General features: G+C 39.6%; 1 protein-coding gene across 3 annotated transcripts in view; it reads right to left on the bottom strand.

Annotated features, from left to right (window-relative positions):
* The window catches only part of Arhgap29 (Rho GTPase activating protein 29), a 66,924-nt gene extending 47,018 nt beyond the window's left edge, over positions 1-19,906 (bottom strand). The window contains exons 1-2 of one of the 3 annotated variants that reach the window (XM_038311025.1): positions 19,773-19,906; positions 2,407-2,643 (exon numbers count right to left, since the gene is read on the bottom strand). In XM_038311025.1, the coding sequence (XP_038166953.1) occupies positions 2,407-2,611 (205 nt within the window). In that variant the 5' untranslated portion in view covers positions 2,612-2,643; positions 19,773-19,906. Of the gene's footprint in view, positions 1-2,406; positions 2,645-8,355; positions 8,491-19,772 lie in introns of those variants that run through there. The other 2 variants (XM_038311024.1, XM_038311027.1) reach the window with 2 other exon arrangements.
* Between the last annotated feature and the right edge of the window lie 3,556 nt (positions 19,907-23,462).

Raw genomic sequence — 23,462 nt, 5'->3', positions numbered from 1 at the left:
AAATTTAGAGTCAGTTAGAGCATGTGCAGATGAGATACGGGAGCAATGGAGGGGGAGGGGAAGGGAGGAGGGAGAAAGAGAACACAGGAGTGAAACTAAGCATCTCCTGTCTGTTAGGAATTCAGAGGTCTTTGATAATTATTTCTTCCAATTAGTTCTTTAACAACTAAAGTAAACGTCATAGTTCTGCTTAGGAAACAAATAAAAATTTGTTAAAAAGCTCACCAAAAAAAAACCTGAGTCTTGGGGGAAAAGGGAGTACTCTGTATTACAAAACTTGAAGATAAATAAATACACTGAACCATGTCTCACTTCAGCCTTTCTCCATTGCTTCTTCTTGCTCTACAGGAATTCACACACATATGTTCCTATGGGTGCACACATGCACGTGTATGCTGTGTGTGGAGGCCTCAAGTTGACCAGAGTATCTTCTGTGTGCTCTCTCCACTTTGAAAGTGTCTTACTGAACACAGCTCACCAGTCAGCTTGTCTCTCGTGTCCTGTCTTTGCCACCAGTGCTAGAACTGCCTGGATCCACACTTTTAGCCTCATACTTGTGAGGCAAGTACTCTATCACTGAGCTACTTTACTGTCGCTGGTTTGTCATTAAAAAACATAAAACCAAAACTCTAAAAGCTTTTGAGGTAGTAGTGATAATCTATTGTCTTAAGACAATACTAAAAGAATAATGTGCATACCAATCTTTAAATTAAATTTCACTGAATAAATCTATTTCCACATATACCTTTTCTGGGTTTTGTTTTTCACAACAGGGTTTCTTTGTGTAGTCCTGGCTGTCATAGAACTTGCTCTGACCAGGCTGGCCTCAAACTCAAAGATCCAACAGCCTCTGCCTCTCTAGTGCTGGGATTAAGGTGTGCGCCACCACCACTACCACCACCACGAGGCCTACATGAACCCTTTTATGTCAAAGAGTAGTCTCCTTTTGTATCTTATACTTAATATATACTTTTCTTTCTGAGGACTGGTGAGGATCTTCTTAGTGTCTGGACTATCTACTCATACATTGAATGAAACTCAAATTTTAGACAAAAAGTGACACAACTTGTTTTAAACACCATTTCACATTTGTGGAACAAAAGATAACGAAACTTAACTGGAAACATTAAATTACACCGTACCATAAGCTGAGGTAAATAATATAATACCTAAGATATCATTTTAGATAACGTTTAAAATCAACCAGTAATAGACTATACATCAGAAAGAATAAAAATGACAACTTAAAAATATCCTAGTTAAAAACAAGACTTTATATGAAGCCATACTCCTCTGACTAAATGGCAGGTTTGTCAGTGTGGAGATGTACTGAGTATAGTAATGTGTTTACGGTGTCTTTCTAGCTTCAATGCCATCTACTCAGCCACAGTTAGACAAGATCAAGCTATTAAAATAAATAGGACTGTGAGCAATTTCTTTAATAATAGTTACACAATCCCAAAGAATACATGATGGCAAGTGTAAATACTAAAATTTTGAACCTTTCATTTCAATTCTTTTGGAAATTTCAGGCTGAAAATTATACTTAAGTTAGAAAGAAAACAAACTCAGTACAAACCTAAGATGTAGTTTTAGAAAGTAATTGTTCTAGTTATATGCCCAAACATATTTACTAAAATCTGATAAATTTCTATGAGGCCCAAGAGGGTCATATAAACAGCAGAGATCTTCACCTTCTATGTCTGGAAATGCCACTGTGAACTGCTATTTATCACTAAAGAAGAGAATGGTCTCTCGACCATTAATTTTCACTGACATCAAATGTGGATGTTCAAGTGGCATTAAAAGACTTAGGTTCTCTAATCAAGTCAGTGAGATACAGTTCTTTGCTTCAGGAGAATGAACTCTCATGTTTTAATACCCATTCTAATTAGATAAGAGAATAAATTCTGTGCTTACTCCTTATTTTAGGAAGATTACAGATTATCAGAACATTAAGTTTATTATTAAGAAAAAATTCATTGAGTCAGTTTAGATTAAATTTTGGCAAAAATATGAAAAGCAAACCTTAGACAAAAAGTGTCAGCAATGTAAATTACCAATGTTAGTTTGTTTATCACAGAACAGTAAATGTTACCAGGATTATTAAAACTCCAATGTTCTCAAGTTCTGAGCCAACGTAAAAACATATGCAACTGCTTGAAATCCAAAACTATTTTTTCTTCTGTGCTCTTGTTCCCTCACACTTAACAAGGCTTTCATTATTATACTGTTATCTGATTACAAAAACATTTACATTGTAAGCATTTAACATCGGGGGGAGCAAAAAATTAGTAATGAAGAATGCCCTGCTCTTGCCATTGTATGCATATTTATCCACGACTAGGCTGATATTTAAATTCTACAAACTAACCCATAACAATACTGAGAAAACAGTTGACAAACCTGAAAGAATAGCTTCTTTCAAATATAGTAACATATGGGAGAACTTCCTGATATCATTCACCAGCTCCTTGATGTATTCCGGATCAAAAATGGAGTTGGAACTTACGGACTTGAGCCCCATTTCAGAAGGTGTAATAGCAGCAGAGAGTTGGCCTGATGCCCAAACACGTTTTTTCTTTGCCTTTTTCTGTTTGTGAGCAATCATCCTCTCATTTAACAGTCAGAAAAACTGAAATCCTTAAGGGGACAAAAAAACAGAGAGAGGAAAATACTACATCAGCCAAGCAGCATCATACTAGGTTTCAACAATAGCCCACAACCCACCTCAGCATTCGAGTTTTAGACAAAACACTGAACTACGAACGGCAGCAGCTTCCATTAAATGTCTAAAATCTGACAAGTCTCTATGACAAGCAACCCTAGGATGTGTAAGCTACCTTTCTTTTCATTTCATAATGTATGTGACCTAAGGTTCAGAGAGTAAAACATAGATATATTCTCAACTGATAACTTAAGTGAAAACCTAGATCAGCCGTAATACCCGAATCTGTGCTCATAATTACTTGGCTTTAATTCTTTTTTAAAATGATTTATTACTTTTATTTTTTTTGTACATTGGTGTTTTGCCTGCATGCATGTCACAGTTGTGAGCTGCCATATGGCTGCTCGGAATTGAACGGAGGTCCCCTGGAAGAGCAGCCAGTACTCTTAACTGTTGAGTCAGCTCTCTGGCCTCTGGCTTTAATTTTTAAGATACAGATTTTTTTTTAATTGTAAAGATACTTCTGAAGCATCACTTAGAAGGAGATCATATTTTCCCTTTGCAGAATTGCCTTCAAAACTAAAGATGAGACATATTTTGAGAGAAAAGTTTACTAAATCTTCATCTCCCGTTTACTGTGTGACCTCACAAGCTGTTAAATCATGTCTTCACTGTGCTATGCTCATTATGGAGAACATACTGACCACACCTGCTCCAGAGATTACTATCAGAGTTAGACGAGAGAATGATACCCAAGTGTCCAGTCAGCACATTAGCTCATTTTCTGAGAATGCATATACATGAACACGTATGTATCTATCTTATCAAAACTTGTCAAGAATATTTCTTTGTTGAAAGAAGCTCAAAGAATGGCTAGTAATCTTACATACTATGACTGAACAAATAAATTTGCAATTATGAGAGTAATTTGTTTTGTAATTTCAGGATGATATAGTTAAGGGGAAATATTTGGTGTAAGAAAAAACTAATACCAAATATGTAATCCCAGATGAGTAATCTGTACAATTAATTTATAGGCTTACATGAAGATTAAAAGAGATCACACAAAAAAGGGGGGTTTTCTGTTAAGACATCTAATCCGGATCTACTGAAACTCAAAATTTTTGTCTTTTATCTTTATTTAAACATTCCAGAATTGAAAGTTCTAATTTTGGTTACATCTCTTGAAGCCATGAAGGAAACAAGAGAGGCAAAAAGAAAGAGGACTGGTGTGGCAGCGTGCGCCTTCAATCCCCAATCCTGAGGCAGAGGCAGGGGCTCTGTGGGATCAAGGCCAATCGGGGCAACAGAGTGAGCTTTAGGACAGCCAGGACTATGCAGAGAGACCCAGCCTCATTAGGGAAAAAAGGAAAAAAAAGGGAGGAATATTAAATTAGTTCAAACATCATTAAAGTTTTCCAAACATGCTATGAGTATGTGGATATTTTCAGAATGACAGAACAACTGAGGACCTCCACATAATAAACAGAAGAAAGTTGCATGTAATAATATCTTTGCTAAATGTAAGATACATTGTCTATTCATAACATATCTGACATATTAGACTTTTGGTTTCCAATTACAATTCTTTAGTCTATACCTCTTACTTTTACTGGTACTACACTAATGAACTACCATTATTTCTTATTAAGCTACTATACTAATTTCCTAAGGATTTGTCTACTTGCATTTTTGTGTTATGAACCTATGAAACATATCTCTTAGTATTCCTTCTTTGCTCAGTACTTTTCAAAAGGACAGAGGTAAATGCCACGGTCTATGAGGTTCAAAATGATAGCTGGCTCCCATCTGCCTCTGCAAAAACATCTGGACTCACATTTTTCCACACACACCCTTTTCATTTTGAGACCATTTTTGTTTACTAAAGGCCACAGCATGAAGTAATTATGCACCATGACTGGTATACACACTGAGTATGTCATTTTGTGCATAGTGCACACACAAATGCATTTGTTTCACAAAAAAACATTCTAAGGGCCCAGGTGACATATCTGTATACTTTCTTATTCTATCCTATTTCTTATTTTATTTATTTTTATTGTTATTTACATTAAGTTATTGTGTGTGCAGATACCCAAGTAGGCCAGAGAAGCTGACCTGGATCCCAATGGAGCAGGAGTTACAGGCAGTTGTAAGCTGCCTGACATGGCTAATGGAAACAAAATTTAGTTCTTCTATAAGAGAAGTGTGTTCTCTTAGGCCCTTAGCTATCTCTAGTTCAGCCCCTAGTTCATCTTTTTAGCTGAGGATCCTGTCCATCACATGAGGTTTCATTCACCTGGACACTCTCAGATTTTACTCCCGAGTTTACTTTCTCTGACAGCTCAAAATTCATTCTCTTAAAGAAACCTTCCTGTATCACTACCACCTACCTGATCAAATCTCCAGTAGTCCTGCAGTATCTGAAAATTTCACTTTGTATTTACTATAGTTCAAATAAATGCCTTCTCTGATAATTCCTGATCTAGACTACAATCAAAACAATAACGGTTTGTTAACCATGCATTCTGTTCTTACACTACAGTAAGCATATTAGGGATGGCCTACTTTGAACTGTCTGCAAAATGAATGATTAGCAAGAACAGTAATGAACAGGCTTGTAAGTTTACTGTAACAATTTTATAGAAAACACAAAATTAGGTTGTAATATTTAAGGGAAAATCACTTAAAATTCTATCCCTAAAATATTCTTAAAAAGAAGCATATGAAATTATACTAAGGCACAAAATTACATAAAACAAAAATCAAAGTTGTATTTTTTTTTAAGTTTTGTTTTTTCAAGACAGGGTTTCTCTGTGTATCCCTGGCTGTCCTCCAACTCACTCTATAGACTAGGCTGACCTTAAACTCACAGAAATCCACCTGTCTCTGCCTCCCTGAGTGCTGAGATTAAAGGCTTGCACCACCACACCAGGCCTGAAAGTTGTATTATTATTTCTCTGATTATGTAAATAGGATGTTATTACCTTTTAATAGCTTTAAAATTCCTTTATTCAATGTCTTTTGTCAATTTCAAATTATTTAAGCCTATACCTTTTATATTTAAACCAGCTTTAAAACTAAAATTATTTCTTAAGTGTGTAATTTCCAAAATGAACCCAGAATAATTTTTGGTCATTAATATTAAAGTATCCATTTCAACTAACAAAAATAAATAAAATAATACTAAAGTATCTTGTTTGGGCAGATCTTTAGTATCACTGAGGAGGCTACTAATAAACTACCAAACTTTATCACCTTTGCAATTTACATAATAAAATCTTCTTGTTTGTTTATGGTGCCTTTAAATTTAGTAAACTAGACAACTAGTCACAGCCACTGACAAAAAGACTTTAAGAATCAAAAGACATAACAAGTTTAAAAACAATTCATGAATAAAAAGAACAGAACAATTTGTGTCAAATTAGTAACTCAAAGTTGCAAACCTTGTTTCAAAAAGGCTTCTAACTTTTAGACAAGACTTAGAAAATCTGTTAACACACAAATGAACACACATGGGGGAAAAGGCTTGAAATATGCATTATACTGAATGTACTAAGTTTTAGAAAGTTTTTACAGTTTTTCTTTTAAAACTTTAAAGGGGCAACATTACAATTGAAAAGATATTTAAAATTAAAATCGTACTTTCATAATTGAACTATGACAATGAGAAAGCCTGGACAATATGCACTCTGCAAGATCCTATACACTACTTTCCCATGTGCCAAAATGAATATTCCCTGGTTAGTGGTAATATAAAGTATAGTTAATAATAGATTGCAACTGATAATTTAATTAAATTAGATAGTAATGCATGGAAGGTACTTAGCACAGTGCCTGGCATGAAGACTCAGTAATTGTGAGTTATTATTACTAGAGTACTTTATTGTGGGAAATTGTTCTTAAACATATTTAAGTAATAAACAGCTGTGGCTCCATAAGTCTATAGATTGTAAGCAAGAAACATAGGACTGGAAACAATTCCAAAAGCTTAACTGGTTTCATGGAAACCTAGTGAATGCTTCCAAGTGAAGTTTGAACTGTGCAAACAGACTGCTGAACGAAATACTTGTGAAACTAATTCTCATCTCTTCCAACTCCAAGCCATGAACATTAAAAATTGTATTATCTATGTCTTAAGGAATTTTATAGCTAGTAGAAAATATACAAAAACTACTTTGTACACTCTAAGCTTTAAATCATATGTGCATGACAAATATGGATTCATAGCTCAGTGGGAAAGCCTTGCCTGGCAAGAGGCCCTGGATCTAACCAACCACTAGGAAAAAAACCGTGCACACAAATTTCCTAAACTCCCAAATGGTGACTTTTACAAGGCTTCAGCAGTCCGTGTCAATCAAAATCCCCTCACACACTCTATAATGTATATGATAGAAGCAGAAAGCTAACTGGAATGTAAAAGTGCCCCAAATATCTGTACTTAAGTTCTTCCTACTTACACTTTTAAAAGTTACATAAACTTCAGAACTCTGCTATTTCAGCATAATTTCTGAGTTTGTGAGAATCTATTAAAAACATTGCAAAAAACACAGGAGACAAGTCTAAATGTCTTTAATTATACTTTTAAAAAGCACTCTACAAAAACGGAATGGAAACATGTCAGAAACAGCTTTATTCTTAACAATTTCTAAAGTAAGACACAGAACACACATACACTTCATTTCTGTGCAGTTTGAACCCAGCATGATAATTTTAAAAAATAAAAATTTTACAAAGGTGGTGGTGGGGGAAATTGGGAGGAGGGGTAATGGGGGGAAGAGGGGTGCTGCCCTGCCTCCCACGCCTTCAGAATGTTTAGCATTCCTGGCAGGGAAGGCGCACTTCTGACCAGCCAAAACTACAAAACGCCAAAGCACACGTTCCCCATCCCTGATTTAAATATAGAGAAAAAAGAAACGAAAAGGGACAGTGAACATGGATAGCGACCGACAAAAGGACACAATAGACAAGAGATAGAGTCACCGAGTCTAAAGCCTTAGCAGGTGATGTCTGTTCTCTAAAAAGGTGTTCGGTGAATTCTCTCCCAGAAGTGAAAAACTGATAAGAGACTGTCAACACCAACTAGAATTCCACCTTCAAAATCCTCAGTCCTGAGTACGTCCTTCCCTCCTAACGCGGCTTACAATCAAACCATCCAACCTCCAAACATAATCCAAAGCAAAATTAGAACACACCGTGACACTGAGGAGCGTTCAAAAAGAACACCCTTCTAAACACAAACCAGATGAGAATACGCACGACGGAACTCCTAAAATACCTCGGAATTGAGCACCCATCTGGAGTGAGAATTGCAGGCGGGTTGGCGGGAGCAGACTGTGTGCCCAAGAGCATGGATTCTGGGGCAAGGGCGCCTAGGTTTAAGCCTTGATCCTGGCAATTACTACTTTGTATGGACAGCTTTTAACCTCACCTTTCCTGTGTGAGAAATGAATTGAGGGGTCAGACCTGTCCTGAGAAAGGAGTTACAACGTGTGAAGTTTCAGAACAATGTAGGTAAATATGCCCTAACTGCGCGTCTTTACTTGGGTCACCGTCTGCTCACTCCCACAGGTCGGTGTTCACAGTCCAGGTCCGAAGCTCGTTTTCGGACCCAGGCTCGACAGCAATTCACAGGAACCCCAACCCAGCAGCCTCAGTGGGACCGAGCACCACCGGCCCTCACTCACCCCGGGGCTCCATCCTGTATCTCCAGCGCCAAATCCAGAGGAATTCTCACGGCCTCGCGGCGGTAGCCGCCTAGAGCTGAAACTTGCTGCCTCCATCCCCCATGCCGGGCTAAGCCAGCTCTGGAGCGAAGCAGCTGCCCCAGTGGTGCTCCGCCCTGGCCCCACCCTCATCCTGCCTCAGCCCACCCCCTGGAGCCCAGTCCATTGGCTCACACTCATTGGGGCGGTGGCAGTGCAAACAACAGGTAGAGGAGCCCAGGGTGTGATAGTCTGTCAACAGTTTTTGGCCTGACAGGGTCTCCTTATTGGAGACAGTGCTTAGGAAAAGTCACCTGAGAACTGGATTTGGCTGATGGGAGTTCTTGGATGATTAATCTGTATTTCCTGGACCACTTTCATCCCCCATCGTCAACCCCGAGTGATAAAGAGTGAGACAAAGGCTCCTCACAGGTAACTTGTAACAGGGCCTAGCCCAACACTCTCAAAAGAATGAGCTAAGCTGGCGGGCCATGGTGGTTCACGCCTTTAATTCCAGCACCTGGGAGGCAGAGTTTGAGGCCAGCCTGGTCTACAGAGTGAGTTCCAGGACATCCAGAGCTGTTGCACAGAGAAACATGCCTCGATAGATAGATAGATAGATAGATAGATAGATAGATAGATAGATAGATAGATAGAAGATAGATAGATAGATAGATAGATAGATAGATAGATAGATAGATAGATAGATAGATAAGCAAGCAAGCAAGCAAGCAAGCAAGCAAAAAAAATCAGCAGGGTCCCCAGAATACAAGGGCTCTTGAATTCAATACACGAATAGAGAGGAAAACATAGGGGAGGGTGCCTATGAGAATAGTGGGGAGAGAGAAAAATGACCACATGTGGGAAAAAAGACATCCAGGGTAGTGTGGGGAGAGGAGGAAAAAAAAATCGTGGGTTGTAGAATTAAGGCAACAAAAACCAAGGAAGAAACAAGCAAAGACAGGGGAAGTAATAAGTCAATGCATACTTTGGGTTGTTACCTAGCAAAGACAATTTGAGAACAAAGTGCTCCTTGGTCACTTAGCACTACAGTTTTCTGTTTTAGCTTTTCAGATTTAATTGTTTAAAATGTACGCATAAAGCATAAAATTTAACTATATCAAAATTTAAAGCAATAATAATATTGAAAACATTTTTTAAAAAAACCCAACATTCCCTTAAATATCGCTGGAGAAGAATAATGCACCATGAACAACTCATGAAACCACTGGTCACTCAAAACTAAGGGAAAAAAAAGGATTCTGAAGGCCATCAAGAGAAGAAAGTATGTGCCATGTGCCAGACAGCAGTGGGGCACACCTTCATCCTAGCACTGAGGAGGCAGAGGCAGGGGGTCTCTGTGAGTTCGAGGTTAACATGGAACTCTACAAAGCGAGTTCCAGAACAACCAGGGCTACAGAGAGAAGCCTGTCTTGGAAAACCATCTGCCCTGAGTGGTTGTTGACATTTTCTACAGTAGACCTGACTCTAATTCTCCCCACCATTATCAAAACAGCCAGCTACTGTCCACAGAAGCTGACTCAGAATAGGTGAGCAGATACGAGATGGTTACATTATAAGTAGGGTTGTTTATGGGAAATTCTAGTATCTTTTGTACAAACTTAATACTTCAGTCATCTAAAGAATATTAGTTACCATTCTTCATCCAAAGGATATTTGCAAATATTCACAAAATAAGCTCATTTTTAAATTAAAAGGATATCTTATAAATCTGTATTTTAAAGTAATTTTATATGACACAAACAAGTTTAAGCATAAAAAGCACAACACTGAACTAATACTTTTCTACTTAAAATTATTGGTTTATAATAAAATTATAAAGCCCCCTCACAAAAGTAAAAACTGTCTTTGAATCATCTATTGCAAAAATGCAACATCTCAAATTTTTCAACAAGTTGCAGAAAAATCATTCTGTAAGCAACCTATAACTGAAAAGGAATTATTGTGTTTTTACCATTCTTTGTTTGACTGTTTCTAACATTATTCTCTCCTAAAATGGTAACTTGCACTCTCTTTAGTTCCTGTGAATTTCCATTCTGTAAAGCATCAAATTTCTAAATGTCCTTTATACACCCTCTTCAAAATGTCTTAATAATTATATTCCTATCTATAATGGTGATACCACCTAATTGATAGTTTTGTTAAGCAGATATTTTCACATTCCTAAGTGGGCTGTGTATTAGGCAGCCTCTATTTTTCAAAGCAAAACACAGTCCTAAAAGCATTTAACATCTGGAGTCATTTTTGGCTGTCACAGTGGAGGAAGGGGTTCTACTGACATCTAGTGGGTAAAGCCCATGGACATGCTAAACACCTTCAAGCATAGAACAGCCCTGCAAGTATGTCCCTATGAGGGTATCAGATTCCCTAGAACTGTACTTACAGGCAGTTGTGAGCTGCCATGTGGGTGCTGGGAATTGAACCCTGGTCCTTTGGAAGAGCAGCCAGTTCTCTTAACCACTGAACCATCTCTCCAGCCCAGACAGCCTCAAAAGGTCAAGAAAACATTACTCTACTCTAGATCCAACTGCTTTATACCTATACTTTATAAAGTATATATAGAAAATTATGCCAAATTATATCACAGTATGCCCCCAACAAAACCTGAACTGAATTAACACAACAAAAGTTACAAGAAAACAGATAAAGAAAAATGTCTAGATTAAAAAGTCTTAAAAGAGGATCACTGGTAGTAGTACAAGCAGGTAGATCTACGAGTTCAAGGCCAGTTAGGTCTACATAATGAGACACTATTCAAAGGCAAAGAAATCCTTAAAAGATACAGTGCAAGGATAAATATCAACAGATTTGTCCATTTACTAAACCACTAGAAAAGCGGGGGAGGGGGGCTGGACTACACAGCAAGGGACAGTACTAGCCTTTGAAAGATGGAATCACTAACCATAAAATAAATTCTAGTCTTTGAACTTTCAATGGAGTAAACTTTACAATCTCCCAACTTTTACCTAATGGCACATTCCAGACCACTCTTCTCTCAGCATCAACACAATAAAAACCATACAATTATTAGGGCTTTAAAAGATCTGAAAAACAATATTAACAAATTTGACAAGACAGACTGCAGAAAATTCCACCCCAAAATGGCAGAATACACAATCACTAAAATAGACCATATATGAGATTATACAATTACTTCCAATAAGTAATTTAAATAATAAAGTATAAGTTTTCTAACCTAGGCAAGATTAAATGTGATATCAACAGCATAAAGGTATCTGTGAAATCTCCAAATATTTGTTAATTACAAAACATATTTTTAATACATAGGCAAAATTTCTACATGTGAAATTTTAAAGTATTTTAAATTGAATGAAAATAAAAACATGTTAAGAGGTCACTTTTTAATCTAGACATTTTTCTTTATCTGTTTTCTTGTAACTTTTGTTGTGTTAATTCAGTTCAGGTTTTGCTGGGGGCATACTGTGATATAATTTGGCATAATTTTCTATTAAAAGTAAAAACATACTTTTAATCCCAGGACTCAGGAGACAGAGGCAAGTGGGTCTCTGTGAGTTCAAGGCCAGCCTGATGTACAGAGCTAGTTCTAGGACAGCCAAGGCTACACAAAGAAACCCTATCTCTGAAGAAAAAAAAAAAGATTAATTAAATTGATAAAGATTTAGCCAGGCTGATTAAAAAATAAAGACAGCAATAAACACAAACTACTAATATGAGTGAAAGATGGAAAATCATTACAGACCCAATAGATATTAAAGGGCTACAAAGGAATTTACAGCAACTTTAAACTGAACAACTTCAAAGAAACCCAACAAAAGAAACAGAAAATCTAAGTAGTTCTTGTACATGTTTTAAAAAATTGAATTCATAATTTAAAACTTTCTGAAACAAAAATTGCAAAGCTACTGTGTTTTACTGATAAAAATCCATTGAACCCGAAAAATAATATATGGAAACACTCGCAAAACAGAGGAAGAATCTTTCCAAATATTTTTGAAGCAGCATTCTCTTGATACTAAAACCAAACAATGACAACAAAATCACAGATCAAATTCCTCAAATGCAGTATTTACACACAAACTACAACAATATCATATTTAAAAAGAGCTTGTTCCAGGGATGTAAATTTAACAACACTAGAAGAACTCATGTGACCATTTCAAAAGATGCAGAAAAAGCATCTAACAAAATTCCTTGTCCATTCATGATCATTAAAAAGTCTGCAAAGTTAAACTAGAAGTGAATTTCTGCAATCTGATAAAAGGCATAAAAAGCCTCAGTCACCATTATAGCTCATGGTGAATATACTGTTGTTAATCAAAGTTTAAAGCAGCACAGTAAGAAATAAAATACATCCAGACTAAAAGAGAAGTAGACCACTTCTCTCAGAGATGACAAAATTGTGTACCTAAAAGAAAAACCTGAAGAATTTATTAACTACATTTTAACAGAACAAGAACAGAACACAAGTTAATACATACATCACATCAACTTTATAAACTAACAGTTGAATAATGAAAATTTAAAAACCAATGCCATTTACAATTTCATAACAAACAACAAGCAAACAAAACCAAGACATTTCAGGGAGAAGCTTAGCAAAACTTGCCCTAAACTGGTAATCATGAAACACTGCTGCTAGACTGGAGGGCCGGATGGCTCAGCAGGGATGAAAGAGACTTGTTCTCTTCTTGCAGACAACCTAAGTTAGTTCCCAGCACCCACATCTGGTGGTTTAACAACTGCTTCTAACTTCAGCTCCAGGAGACCTGATGTTCTCTGGTCTCTGCAAAGTACCAAACACATGTACACAAGCAACACACATACAAATAATTTAAAATAAAAATAAATCTTAAAAAAACACTACTGCAAGAAATCAAATAATTGACTAAATCCACAATAAAGCGATCATTTTTATGAATAAGAAGGTTCAATATCTTTAAAAAAAAAAAAAAGAAGGCAGCTCTCATACCATAGTCTAATGTTGGTCAAATTTAAAACATCAACTTGCAGCTGGGCAGTGTTGGCTCATGCCTTTAATCTCTGCACTCAGGAGGCAGAGGTAGAGGGATCTCTGAGTTTGAGGTCAGCTTAGTCTACAAAGCAAGTTCTTGGACAACCAGAGGTACACAGAGAAACCATGTCTTGAAAAGCAAAATACTAAGTCAGGCGGTGGTGGCGCACGCCTTTAATTCCAGCACTCGCGAGGCAGAGGCAGGCTGATATTTGTGAGTTCGAGGCCATCCTGGTCTACAAGAGCTAGTTGCACAACAGGCTCCAAAGCAATAGAGAAAACCTGTCTCGGGGAAACAAACAAACAAACAAAACCCAACCAAACAAAAAGACCCTATTGCAGGGCAGTGGTGGTGCCCACATTTACTCCCAGCACTCGAAAGGCAGAGACAGGAGAATCTCAGAGAGTTTGAGGCCAGCCTAGTCTGCAAAACAAATTCCAGGACAGCCAGGACTCCTATACAGAGAAACCTGTCTTGAAAAACCAAAACAACAAAAACAAAAAACAAACAAACAAAAACGAACCCCATCAACTTACTACAGCTTAGAATTAGCGGGGAAGGGTCTCTATCAGGTCGGTCTATGGACATCTCTATAGAGGGCTGGTCTTGATAGCTAATTGTTCTGGTAAGACCCAGTCCACTTGCAGGCAGCACCATTTCCTGGGCCAGAGAAAGTCTGAGTAAGTGGCAAGCAGAAGCAAGCAAGGATCCACTCATCTCTCTGCTCTTGACTGTGGATGTGATGTGACTGCCTCGACTTCCCTCAATACAGAACTGTAACTTGGAATTGTGAGATAAGTCCTCTCCTCCTATGTTGCTTTTAGTCAGACATGAAACTAGAAAATCTGGCATTCACTGTGTATGTAGCCCACACTAGTCTTGAACTCATGGCAGTTTTCCTACCTTAAATTATAATTTCAAGGAATCACTGTGGGCCTTATTTATTTATTTATTTATTTATTTCTGAGACCGTCTCACTATGTAGTCCTGGGTGTCCTGGAACTCCCTCTGTAGACCAGGGAGACCTCAAACTCACAGAGCTCTGCCTGCCTCTGCCTCCCAAGTGCTGGATTAAAGGCGTGTGGCACTACATCCAGCCTGACCTTAAATTTTACATTAAAATGTTACATATATGAAACAACAAAAAAAAATGTTTAACTGGGGAACTTAAGACTACTTTAAGATTTACTGTTCAGCCACAGGAATCAAGATAGTATGATTTCTGACATATTGACAACATACAGCAATAGAATAGAGTCCAAAAGTAAAACCAAATATATAGGTCAACTTATTTTTACACAGAAGAAAAAGTAATCTTTCAATAAATAATTGATAACTGTATGCGATGAAAATAAGTATCAACCCTTAATTCACAGTATGCCAATTTACTTGATAGGTCCTCTAGACCTAAACATAAAATCTAAACACCAATTCCTCAAATTTAGAGGAATAGAAAACAGAGGCCTATTTTTAAAAGTAAGGTTACTTCTAGGATTACAGCCATGTTTTTATGTATTGTATATAATTTCTTTTCAGCCATAGGAGCAGTGTTTAGCAGTTGAGTCAGTATAGCCTAAAATATTTACCATTTGCATTAAAAAATTCCAGGATATTTTTTGAAACTATAGGCAAAAATGATTTCCCTGACAGACCTCCAAAAGCAAAAACAACAAAAGAAAACATTGGCAAACTAGATGAAAATTAACTTTTATTCTTTAAAATATGAAATGAGAGCTAAAATTGGAAAAAATGTTTGACAGAGTTTGTATCTGAATTATGTCAATACCACTTGTTGTAATTTAAAAAAAAATAAAAGCAGGCGCGCAAGAGAAAGATGCCATGCCACGGAGTTTGCGTGGAGGGGTTTCATTAGGGGAAAGGGAATGTAGGAAAAGGAAAGAGGGGGAGACCGGCCACTGGGGACAGGAGCAGCAGAAGAGAAGAGAGAGGCAGAGAGAGAAAGAGAGAGAAGGGGGAGCGACAGAGAGATGAGGGGGGAGGAAGAGAGAGAAGGGGGAGGGAGGGAGAGGAAGAGAGAGGAGGGGGAGGTGGGCAGGGTCCTTTTAAAAGGGAACACAGCAAAGTGCTCTTAGTAGCTGCTGCTGAGGACATATCCTGTCAGAAGCCCAAGGGCAGGCCAGTGCAGATGCCTGAATACTAACACCACTCACAAACTAATAAACGCAGTAAGTAATGAAGGAATGATTTAAGAAGGAGGAACACAGCTGGGAAACATGCACTTGGAATAGTGTTCAGTATCGGGAAGATGCAAATTTAAACTAAGCCAAAATATTACATGTTGTTGAGGATGTAGGGCAACAGTAACTGAATACAGTATCGCCATGCAAGGCACACAGTTGGAGGAACACAATCTGGCAGCTTCTTATCTAGTTAAATCTTCTCCTTTACATACACACACAAGAAATGAAAATGTACATTCACTCCAATCTTGTTCACAAATATTTTTTAAGGCATTCAGAAACTGCAAATAGCCAATATCCCTCAACAGACAAGCTGATAAAGTGCGGGTACAGTCTTAAAATGGGATACCACCACTAACAAAAGATGCCCAAGACATAGCAAGAACTCATGGATGAATCTTAAAGGCACTGTGCTGAAGGCCGGAGAGGCAGCTCCACGGCTAAGAGCACTTGGTGCTTTAGTAAGGGACTGGGCTGGGTTCCCAGCACTCATGGTGGCTTCCAACCATCCGCGAGATCAGTTCCAGGGAATTCAGCTCGCTCTTTACAGAGAACCAGGTATGCATGTGATACATACACATACACATACTCAAGCAAAGCACTCACAGACATTAAAAAAAAAATCTTAAAAAATGAAAGCATTATGCTAAATCAAAAAAGTCAGGTCAAAAATGTAGAAAAACAATTTATGTACATTAGCATAATTATATTTATATGAAACTTTAGAAATATTAAAGCTAGTATTTAGTAGCAAAAGTATTATAATTGGTTTCTATGGACAGGGTAGTACGTAGATGTGGGAGAAATTACAAATTAGTATGAACCAATTTTAGAATGATGCAAACATCATTCTAAAATTTTTTTATTATAGTGATTACATGGGTACAAATCATTTGTCAAAATTCAAAGTGTATACTTATGATCTATAAATTCTATTATGTATAAATTATGCATAAATTATGGGTATGTCAATGTGTACATATCAATTACACTATATGAAGCTTATCTGTACCTTGACTCAAGCTATTAAAAAATGACCTATAATTTGACTAAACACTGAACTGAGAATGTTGGTGTTATATTTAATCATCTTTCCTTGGGAAAAACATGCTGAAATTTTATGGATAAATAATATGATGTCTAAGATTTATATCAAAATAATATGGAAGGCTGAATGAAGGGGTGGTATAAATAGAATGGCCAGGCTTAGTGATACATGCCTACAATCTCAGATATTCCAGTTGCAGAAAAGCAAGTTCAGCAGCTTAAGATATTCCCTCAAAATCAAAGGTGTATCTTAAAAGAATCTGCGGGAACTGCTCAGTGGGAGAGCACTAGCCTAGGATGTTTGAGGTTTTGGGTTCAATTCACAGTACTGGGAGAAAAGACTGGCCATAAATTGATATTCTGTGATGCTGAAGCTGGATATAGAGAAATTGCTTATATTATTTGTATTTATTATTTATATACTTTCATATATGCTTGAAATTTTCCATATTAAAAACTATTTTGTTTTCTAAGAGTCTACCCACCAGATCTACCTTGGATCACTCAAGATTCTCTCACCAGTCCAATCACAATACTCCTTTTATTCTCCCCTTCCCATTTTTCCTTCGGAAGCCAGTCAGGGATACACAAAATCAAACACATTAAGCAAAAATCGACAGATGAATAATAAGCAAAACTATAAAATGTTGTGACTGAAAGTCCCTGGAACTCAGATCACTCCTTCCCCAACTGTTTCATGTGTGCTGGAGAGATGGCTCACCAAGCAAGAGCACTGAACACTCTTCCAGAAGTTCTGGGTTTGGTTCCCAGCACCCAGATGGCAGCTCAGAACCATCTGTCACTTCAGTTCCAGGGGCTATGATACCTTATCTAACCTTCACAGGCTCCTGCACACATACATACATACACTCAGGCACACACATATACATAAAATCAACAAAAATTTTTAAAAGCATATAAAGTATTGATTACTTCTTTAAAAGGGAGACTGTTATTTGAAAACTTTCTCAAGCACACACACTGACACGTGTCTTGAGAGAAAGACTATTACAAAGGAAGCAGTATCACCCAGTGTCTACTCTCTGCACAGGCTGGCTTATTTCCTTATCACAGTAGTAATAAAGAGAAACAATAAAATGCTAACCTTCCACAAAAATCTTATTATAACAGAATGATCTGCAAACTGCCTTGTTTCTTTGCCAACAAATGTATGTGACTCATGACCATGCTGGAAGTGAGTGGGAAATTTTAAAAAATAAACAACAACAAAAACTCAAGCAAGGAATCCGCCCTAAATGCTCGACTGCAGAACTGGACCCGTGACATCCTGGTGTACAGTGGAGATAACCTGCAGTTCTGTCCAGGAGGGCTCTTTCCTCTGAAAACCCATTCTCTGAGCCTTCAAGCTCACACAAGACACTTCTTCCAAGAAACTTTACATTCTACTTGCTAAAAAGAACCATGCCTCTATTTTCTCACAGGACATTCAACACACTTCTTTCTATAACATTATGCTTTGGGCTATACCCGATATTGTCTCTAGTTATTTAATAAATGGAAAGGTTGTCAGGGGTTCTCTCTAGCATAGTGGGATCGAGTCTTCTCAGTGAATGTGGAATAGTTGATCAAAGGCATAAGATAAAATAAAAATCCTTCCACGATGCTTTCTGGGCATGAACTTTACTCAGCTTAGTTCTAAACCCTTAAGACCAACAGCAGTTGCTGCAGAAACAGCTTTTACAGAGATGAAGCCACTGGAAAGTCAGGTATGTGCTCTATTTGAAGAGAAACAGAACAGCCATCATGTATTTGCCCAAGGGTGCTTTCTTCTTCCCAGACGAAGTTCTATTTTCTGCCAGTTTGGGGATTTGAAGCATTTTCTATCTGGGCCTACCTTACTCAAGTTCACTCTCAAGCTTCTCAAAATCATGAGACCAGAGCTCTGGCCACGGTAAGGGTAATGAGGCTTAAGTGTCAGGGCTCCTTCCTTGCGCAGTACTTGAAGCATTTCTAAGTAGGCATTTCTGGCAAACTGCCTAAAGAAATCACGGGAAGAAAGTGACCTAAATCTCATGTTGGGGTTTCAGATCTAATTTTGAATGAAGAGGTAACTCCTGTCCCCCAAATTCAATGAGAAGGTAAACTGAATTCCCACATAAGAAAAAGGTAAACAAAACCAAACATGCTGGGCTCCACTATGGTCTTCTTCGAACTTTCGAGAAACGCATAACATTTCCCCTCCCCTTAAAAGATATCAAAAGAACACGGTGTGAAACCCAATCTTTGATCTCCACAGACGGCTAGTGGTTTAAAAAAAAAGTGAGATAAACTCAGGGTATTGTCAAAAGAGCCCCAAGACCAAAAGCCTTGTGCAACTTCATTTTGTGGAAGCAAGACAGGACTCCAGGACACCAGGTTTCCATCAAAGACAAAGTCCTGGGACCTTCTAGGCAATAAAACTTTCAGGGGCAGGCTCCCCTGGTGGTTAGCTGTAATCTCAGTTTATCAATTCCTCGTCTTGCAAAGCACACAATTTACCCTAGGGCCACAGCTGGGAAAAGGGTGACCAGAGCCCAAGGAATGCAAGGAGGAAAGTGACAGAAACGCCTGGGAGGGGGAGGGGGGAAGAGGGCACGGGGTGGGGGGGCGGTGTGTGACAAACAGCCGGCTCCGGGATAAGACGTGCCAGAAGGAAAGTGAGGACGGAGCAGGAGGTGGCGTTACCGTTCCTCAGCCTCTGCATCGGTCACAGTGGCGTTAGTGAGAACGCCACCAAACTTCCTAACAGGGTCCCAGGGAACGCGGACGTGGAGACCCGAGGAAGAAAGCAACGGGGAAGCTCCGGGAGCCCGAGTGTCTCGGGCAGGCGCGTGCGGAGGCTGGGAAAGGGCCCGGGGCTGCCGGACGCTCGCAGACGAGACCCGGGACGTGAACGGTCACTCCCGCGAGCCGCTCCACCGCCGACACCGATCCCCGCGCGGGCACCCGGGTCCGCAACGTCCCCGCTAATGTCCGCCCCGGCCCTCCCCGTCCGACCCTCGGAGGTGGAGGAGACTTGGAGCGCGAAACTCCCGGCCTTGCCCGCAGCCGCCTCCGCCCCGCGCCTCCGGGACCCCGACCCCAAAGCGTCCGCCTCGGGGCACGGCAGGAGCCCGAGCCGCTTCCCCTCACTCACCGTGGGGCTCCATCCTGTGTCCCTGACGCCAGACCCACACTCACGGCCGCCGCCCCCTCTGCCGGCTGGAGCTCGCCGCCCCCATCCCCCACGGCTGGCCCGCGGACGCCCAGTCGAGCCGCCGCCGCCACCTCCCCAGCAGCCACCGCCACGACCGCGCCAGCCGCGGACGCGATGCCCCGCCCCTGCCTCGCGCCCCACGCCTCACGCCTCACGCCCTCTGGGGCCCGCCTCCTGGAGTCCAGCCCATTGGCTCTCGCCCTAGGGAGGCGGAGCCAACTGCTGAGGGGGCGGGACCAAACAGGTGCGGGGTTGGGCCAGGCTTGCTCTCTTCTTCTGCGAGGCGTCTTGGGGTGATCAAGGTCCCAAAGTGCCAGTGGTTCGGGTGGCCCCAACTCGGCAATCGGACTCACCAAGAAAAAAAATCCATAGCTCCATATGGGAACCACCCTTCCTTCCTGGTCTAATTGGCTGTTTTGCAGGCACTATGAATACTTCTCCAGTTAGGACTTTAGTCTTGAGCTTGATTGGGTGACTTTCTTCCTCCTCCATCCTTTTACCTTTCAAGACTAAACTTATGACTCACTTTGAAATTGTCCCCCTGTGTTCTTTCTCCAGCTGTCATTTTCCAAAAACTAAATTACTCGGTTACATCAGCTATTATGCACAGTATCCGGCTACACAGATGTATTAGATAAGTGTTCATTCACTACACAACCCTCTAATCATACAGCATACTTATCCTCGAATGTTCCAGATACAAGGACCATTAATGTGCTCGGTGAGGACAAGAACAAAAAAGCAGAGATGTTGGGTTATACATCATAGATGGGGAGGGAAATGCATTGAGTGTAACACATCTAACTTAACCTATACCAAGAATATCTTTCCTGTTGGTGCTGAGACATAACACTCCCAGAATATTAGTTGACAAATAGGAAAATTTATAGAAAGGTGTCTTGTCTTCTTTTCCTGTTTCTGTGTAAAATAATCCAGTCAAAGCAACTTAAGGAAAGATTTTCTTTAGCTCACAATATGCAAGTTGGGGAAATCAAGGCAGCAGGAGGTTGAAACAGTCTCTTACAGCCGGAAGAAGAGAGCGAAGATGTGTGCTAATCCTCATTCACTCTCTCCACTCTTACACAGTCCATGATGTCCTGCCTAGGGAACAGTAGCACCTACAGTGGGCAGGCTGCCCCACCTTGATTCATATAATAAAGATAATATCCCACAGGTACATGCAGCGGTTTACCTTTCAGGTGATTCTAATTCCTGTCTGTCAGAACACGGTCCAAGAATGGAGCCTTATGAAGAGAATTCTGAGTGCCTGTGAGGAAGTTCTAAGAAACCAAGAGTCTTGCGACCTCAGTTTCTTCAAAAACACAGAATTGTTCTTGGATTATGCTCTTGTGTCCCTCCCGGGTGTAGCAGAAAGGAGTGTTTACTTCTGATTGTTCGTTACAACTGGCTATTGTTATCTGTTTATATGCCTCTCTGGGAAATCATGTTTTTGCCACGTGTGTCTTTTCTGTTGCATGTGGCTTGCACTTGTGATTGTACACGTTTAGTAATGTGACTCCTCTTAATCTGCAGAGTATAAATTGTCTGATGCTCTGAATAAAGTTGACTATTGCATGAGACTATAGTCTGCTTCCTTTATTGGCACCGTTCTCCCACACCTCTGGAACCTAGAACAATAGCACAGTCATGCCAAGAATTAACCCTAACTAACACAAAAGGGTATTTAAGAAAAAAAAAATCCTCAATTTTACGTTTCTCTTAAATCCTTTTTTCTAAGCGGATGGTAGGTACATTTCCCATGTTCTCGTTATTAATCATGGATGATATATGACAACGTTTCTGGAAACCAAAGGTGGTTTATCCCAAAATAAAGCCTGGAGAGCTGGCCCAGTGGTGGAGAGAACTTGCTGTTCTTGCAGAGGACCTGGTGTTCAGTTCCCAGCACCCACAGCTGTCCTTACTCTGGGTCTGGAATCTAGCACCCTCTTCTGGCCTTAGCAGGCACCAGGCGCACAGGCAAGGAAAACATTCATACACATAAAATAAAAATAACAAATCTTTTTTTAAAAGTACAATTATTAACTGACCAAAACCAATGAACATAACCCTGATGTCTGGTAGAGGTGACTGCATTTGCAAAAACATCCTAAACAATAAAGGTCAATACCTTAGTTAGAGTCTCCAAAGTATTCCAGAATATGCCCTGAATCATGCAGTAAAAATAAATGAATAAATGTTTGCAGGTTAAAGTGACTCATGATTATGGCCTTGGAGGCCCGGAATAAGCAGACAAACAAGAATCAGAGGAATTACTGGGTATTATTTTTTAAGGACAGTTGGTGTTATATTACTATCTATAATTTCAGCCTACATTGATAACTCTGCTGTCGCTGATCTGCTCATTTCTTCTGTGATAAAAGATAACAGCTCCACTCAGACGTCTTCCTTTTCTCCTCCTTAAACTCAAGCTGCTTTTTGCTGTTTTCCTGAAATTCCTCACTAGGGAGGTGGAAAGTGGTAGAGGCACCAGGGTTACAAACTCAGGGTCAGCCTGGGGTTGTGGCTGGGGGTGGAGAAGAGAGAGAGAAAGAACATGGGCTATTCATTTGGGGCTGGGGCCACACTTATTTAGTAGTGCTTATACTAAGGAGATGCAGTTTGGGTCTCCACTAAGTATTTCCTGAAGAAATATTGAAGGAATGATCTGAAGATTCAGGAATAAAAATTCTTCTAGGATTCTCCCTTACCTCCCCACCCCCTCTGTGTTCAACTTCATCATACATGGTGGAACCAATCCCATGCTCACAAAAACCTCATGCCTAAAGTCACGTCTGTTCCTGAGATCCCGTGCTCTGAGGTGAAAGGCTAGTTATAAAGGTGCATGTTCTATGTGGACGATGAAGCAGGAGCCCAGCCCTCAGTGAACGGAGTTCATCCTTCTATTCCTGCTTCAGTGGCAGTCTGTCTTGGAGACTGCACCGCTGTTCACCAGAACTGTCTAATTTTTATTCCTTTCACAAATATTTATTGAAGATTTCTTATTTGCCAGGCGCTGTTCTAAGCACAGCAGGTCTATTAGGGAACTTTAAATGCACTCCCGGTTTTATTTAAATCCAATAAAACCATGATCCAATGCTTAGAAGAGAAGCAGAGCTGATGGAAGAGGCAGGGCACCCTACCAGGCAGGTGTCCTAGTCCGCTGCTGTCCTTGACCTCGCTGCCTGAGCATTTAGGAAGAGCAATAAAAACCTAACGGGCTACAAAGAACACAGAGGCTTCACATTCCAAAGTGGACAAAACTCACCAAGCAGGTTATTAATCTTGATTCCAAGATGGTTGCAATTGAGAAACAAGGAATCAATCAGCTCATGCGCTGGGAATGAATGGGAAAGCCATTGCAAACATTCACAGAGTTTGTGCTGTCGTCAAGAGAGGAAACGGACTAAGAATGATAAACTTAAAGAAAAAGTCAAACGAGTATTCAGATAATACTCATTTCTAGATAGATTAAGGTATTAGCATTACTATTATACTACAACATTATTTTTATGTTATTATACACATTCTTAATAGAACTTAAAAGATATTTAAATTTTTAACTGCGTGCATGTGTGTGTGCATGCGTGCGTGTGCTCCTCCGTGTGTGTGTGTGTGTATGTGTGTGTTTGT

This window comes from Arvicola amphibius, chromosome 14 (genome assembly GCF_903992535.2).
Source record: "Arvicola amphibius chromosome 14, mArvAmp1.2, whole genome shotgun sequence".
Classification (NCBI taxonomy): domain Eukaryota; kingdom Metazoa; phylum Chordata; class Mammalia; order Rodentia; family Cricetidae; genus Arvicola; species Arvicola amphibius.
The sequence above is the reverse complement of the archived record's forward strand: the minus strand, read 5'-3'. Positions and strand labels throughout refer to the sequence as shown.